The 4,718-nt window shown below is 25.7% G+C and overlaps 1 protein-coding gene across 1 annotated transcript in view; it reads left to right on the top strand.

The window, feature by feature from the left end:
* LOC101492290 (pleiotropic drug resistance protein 1-like) overlaps nucleotides 1-4,148 on the top strand; it is a 10,818-nt gene extending 6,670 nt beyond the window's left edge. Inside the window, exons 18-24 of the mRNA XM_073366206.1 lie at nucleotides 1-63; nucleotides 145-228; nucleotides 329-462; nucleotides 554-781; nucleotides 867-1,038; nucleotides 1,255-1,509; nucleotides 3,195-4,148. The exon at nucleotides 1-63 is cut by the window's left edge and continues 31 nt beyond it. Coding sequence (XP_073222307.1) covers nucleotides 1-63; nucleotides 145-228; nucleotides 329-462; nucleotides 554-781; nucleotides 867-1,038; nucleotides 1,255-1,509; nucleotides 3,195-3,461 — 1,203 coding nt within the window. The 3' untranslated portion in view covers nucleotides 3,462-4,148. The remainder of the gene's footprint in view (nucleotides 64-144; nucleotides 229-328; nucleotides 463-553; nucleotides 782-866; nucleotides 1,039-1,254; nucleotides 1,510-3,194) is intronic.
* Nucleotides 4,149-4,718: the final 570 nt, after the last annotated feature.

Genomic DNA, 4,718 nt, shown 5'->3' with positions numbered 1-4,718 from the left:
GGAAGAACAATCGTTTGCACCATTCATCAACCAAGCATTGATATATTTGAATCTTTTGATGAGGTAAATTTAAAAATGTGTAGCAATTTTTTTATGTTTTCTCTCTTTACCAAGCTTCTGATATTTAGTTTCAATGAAATATAGCTTTTCCTATTGAAGCAAGGAGGACAAGAGATATATGTGGGGCCACTTGGACATCATTCTGTTCATTTAATTAATTACTTAGAGGTAGAATTATTAAGAAAAACTCTGTAATTGAAGTGTGTTTTACATTTATAATAATCTACTTTAGCACAAAGTTTACCTTTTTGCACTCTGTGTCATGAAGCAAATTCAAGGTGTAAGTAAGATTAAAAATGGATATAATCCAGCAACTTGGATGATGGAAGTCACTAATTCAGCTAAAGAAATGGAATTGGATATTGATTTTGCTGAGGTGTACAATAATTCAGAATTATACAGGTATATATTCGTATTGTTAAAAGTCTAATAAGTACAAAATCATATGCACATTTTAATTATGTAAAAACTGATCCATGACATTTTCTTTTAGGAGAAACAAAGCTCTTATTAAAGAATTGAGCACTCCACTTCCTGGTACAAAGGAACTTTATTTTCCTTCAAAGTACTCAAGGTCCTTTTCAATTCAATTTATGGCTTGTTTATGGAAACAACATCAGTCTTACTGGCGCAATCCGTTGTACAATGCCATAAGGTTTCTCTTCACAACTGCTGCCTCTGTGTTGTTAGGGAGCATGTTCTGGAACTTTGGCTCCAAAATGTAAGATCAAATTGGAAACAACAAATTTTTTATGGCTTTCAAACTTTTTATTCTAAAAGTGAATTTATACAATAATTGATTGCAGTGAAAAGCAACAAGATTTCTTTAATTCAATGGGTTTTATGTATACTGCTAGTATACTTATTGGTGTCAAGAATTGTTTCTCGGTGCAACCAGTGGTAGGTGTAGAGAGAATAGTTCTTTACAGAGAAAGGGCTGCAGGAATGTATTCTTCCATGGCTTATGCTGCTTCTCAGGCAAGCTATTTCTTATTATTCTGTAGGCTAAATGTGTTTTTTATTGATTTACTTGAAAACACTATATTCATTCATTCAAATTGATAAAAAAATTGTAAACTAAAATTGAAATGTGTATTTAATCCTTTTTTTATTTACATAGTCCCATGCTTTGTAATAATTTAGTTTTGTGTCTATTTTTTCTAACTTTTTTTTGGTTTTGATTATTTCATGTAGGCTTTAATTGAAGTCCCTTATAGTCTTGTTCAAGCTGTGGTTTATGGAATAATTGTTTATACAATGATTGGTTATGAGAGGAGTGCTACAAAACTTTTTTGGTACATATTTTTCATGTTTTTCAATTTCCTCTTCTTTACCTATCTTGGCATGATGGCTACAGCCATGACCCCAAATCTACCCATAGCTGGTTTAATCAGTGGTGCGTTCATGACATCATGGAATCTCTTCTCAGGATTCCTAATCCCACAACCAGTAAGTTCCACCTTCTTCTTATGTTAAGTGCATATTTGTCCTCTATAAAATATGAATTCATTTTCTCTGTTTCTTCGTATTTATGTTACAGTTTTTTTCAAATGATTTTTATAATAAGCAAAATATTTTATGGGTCTTTTAATTTAATTTTAAATTTTTTTTTTCTCATTTCAACTTGATCATTTATCATCATCTTAAAATGTCAATACAGTTATTATTTCTTACATAAATTTAAAAAATCAATCATTATCTTTAATTAAAATTTAGAAAATTAGTACTCATTTTTAATAAAATTTATATTTTTATTAAATTCATACTAAAATATTTAAATAAACTCATATTTTCATCTTCAACGACATCAATATCAAATAAATAATTCACATTTAAAGATTTAAATTATGTTTGATTTGGAGAAGAGTAGAAAAGAGAAGAAGATATTGTCTTGATGATTTGATAATCAAATCTTAAAGTGAGTTCTTTATTTGATGAATCTGATGTTGTTGGTATATGAGTTTATTTAAAGATATAAGTTATAGATTTGATAAATATATAACTTTTCTTAAAATTGATAATGAATTTTTGGATTTTATTTAAAGATGACGATGAATTTTATGTAAAAAATAATAATGTTGTTGACATTTTTAAGAAATAAGTGATCAAATTGTTACTACAACTAAATAAAGAATCAAATTAAAAAATAAATAAATAATTGAAGTGTTATCTCAAATTAAATTAAAAGATCGTATGAAGTATTTTGTCTTTACAAAGTTATTTATTTTTGTTACAACTTTTTAATATAAAGCTTCAAATGAAAAATTGATTTAGATAGTTTATCTAAAAATATCATTTTAAGTATTCTATTTATTTGTTACAATTTTTTTGAATAGTAAAATTTCAAAAAATATTAAAATAAAAAACTATTTATAAAAATCATTTTTTGAATGACACATTTTTTAAAATAAAATATTTATTATGTAAAAATCTCTAATAAAAAATATTTAAGTTATTAAATGTCAAAATTATTATTTTTTAATTGTAACAAATAAATCCAAAATAGCTTTACTATTTTTGAATAAATTTTCATAAAAATCATTTTTTTAAATATAAAATCAAAATTACTTTTTGAAAATCTAAAACAAATAGACTCATTATTTATAAAAAAAAAAAATGATTTTTTATGAGAAGTTGTCCAAGTCCGTTTGTTACGGCCTTATTTCTAAAATAATCACTTTTTTAAAATAAAATAATCAATTTTAAAATTTTTAGTTAAGGCCTTATAGCCTTTTGAAAAATAATGAAAATATGTTAAAACTAAAAACTGCATAAATGAAAAGCTGTATTTTTGTAACTTCTCAAAAACATTATTTGTCATAATTGATATTTTCTTCAAGAAGAGGATTTTTATTTGATAGACAAATATAAAACAGTTTTTGTTTTTATTTAAAATCTATAAAATACAATTTTTAAATTATTGATTACTAAAATTCATTTTTTTTTATAATATATAACAAACGGACTCCCAAAATAATTTTTCATTTAAAATAATTTTTCATTTAAAATAATTTTTCAAATGTAATTTTTTAAAAATTGTCACAGACGGATGAAAAATTTAAATAGTGATTATTTAAAATAAGTCATAACAAACATGCTCTTATTTGTATTTTATTTTGGCATGGGGTTCACAGAGAATTCCTATATGGTGGAGATGGTACAGTTGGTTGAATCCAGTAGCTTGGACTTTAAATGGGTTGGTGACTTCACAATTTGGAGATATAAAGGGCAATGTTGAGATTAATGGAGGAAGTGTTCCTGTACAAGACTTTTTGAAAGATTACTTTGGTTTCAGGCATGATTTTTTGGGAGGTGTTGCTATTATAGTTGTTGGATTTACATTAACTTTTGTATTGGTCTTTGCCATATCAATCAAGATATTTAATTTCCAACGACGCTAAAAACATTGCATACTTGTTCTGGGATGATAAAAATGGATAGCCTTTTGAATTCTTTTATTCATCATTTTGGATAGCCATTAAAAAAAATCTATTTGCATGGCTTTGATTTTATATTTGTAACATAATTTTTTCCTATATGTTTGGGGAAACCTCTCTTTGCCATCCTCGTTGTCCAGTTTCTCGGACACTGTTCTGGAAGTTTCCGACGACTATTCAACATTTCAAGTCCAATCCGACTTTTTCGGGTTACTTTCTTGGTGATTGTTTTTCATGATTTCAATGTTTGGTTCTTCAGCGTTTCAGCTTCCACTATTGAACGTTTTCATTTTTTCTTCTTCTTATTCTTCTTTTATAATCACTGATTTCTATTTGTTTTTCAATATTGTTTGTGATTTTTATTATCCAACTGTTCTAGGTTTCCACTTTTCAGCGTTTCAGTGATTTTGTTCAATAATCGATTTGTGCTTCTTTGTTATTGATTTCAACGTGTTTTTGCTTCAGTGATTATTTTAAGTCATGATTATTTAAAAGGCATGGATTTCAATTATGAATGTTTATGTTTGGATTAAGGCGTGATTACTGGTGTTATTGAAACTCAAAACATGAAATTCGAAACTTAGACTTTAAACTCTGAAATTTTCAAAACAGAAAATAGAAAACTATTCCAAATAACATACAAAACTTCAAAACATTTCCATTTTGCCAATAGCTTAACTCAACACAGTCATATCTCAAAATCCATCTTAAAAAGTAACATTTGCAATAAGAATATCATTCAAACGCTAATTATGTCTCTCCTATGACTTTACCTACAAATGTCTTCAATCTATTGACAAATATCTTAGACAAAACTTTGTACAAAAAAACCTACCATAGATATTGGTTTATCTTTTATGGGATAACAACAATAAATATACTTCATCAGTCGATTACTTAATTAAGAGAGAAATATATTTCATTAGTAGTTTATCTCTTGAATATACAATAAATTGTTTTCTTTGTTGAATAAATTAAAAAAAAAAGTCTTTAATAAATTAATTAATTAAAAAATAAACATATATTTAACTAATATTGGAAGATAAAATTTGAAGGAGATTATAATATAATATTATAATTTTTTTTATATAATTGTACACAACATAAATGTTTGTCGATGGTTAATTAGTTAAAAAAAACATCTTTCAAAAATCAATTAATTAAAAGATGAATATGTATTTTATTATTAGTGAATCTTAAATGTCATTTATAACAAAAAAA

The sequence above is a fragment of the Cicer arietinum genome, chromosome 3 (genome assembly GCF_000331145.2).
Source record: "Cicer arietinum cultivar CDC Frontier isolate Library 1 chromosome 3, Cicar.CDCFrontier_v2.0, whole genome shotgun sequence".
In the NCBI taxonomy this organism is placed as follows: domain Eukaryota; kingdom Viridiplantae; phylum Streptophyta; class Magnoliopsida; order Fabales; family Fabaceae; genus Cicer; species Cicer arietinum.
Note: the sequence above shows the minus strand (reverse complement) of the source record. Positions and strands in the feature narration are given on the sequence as shown.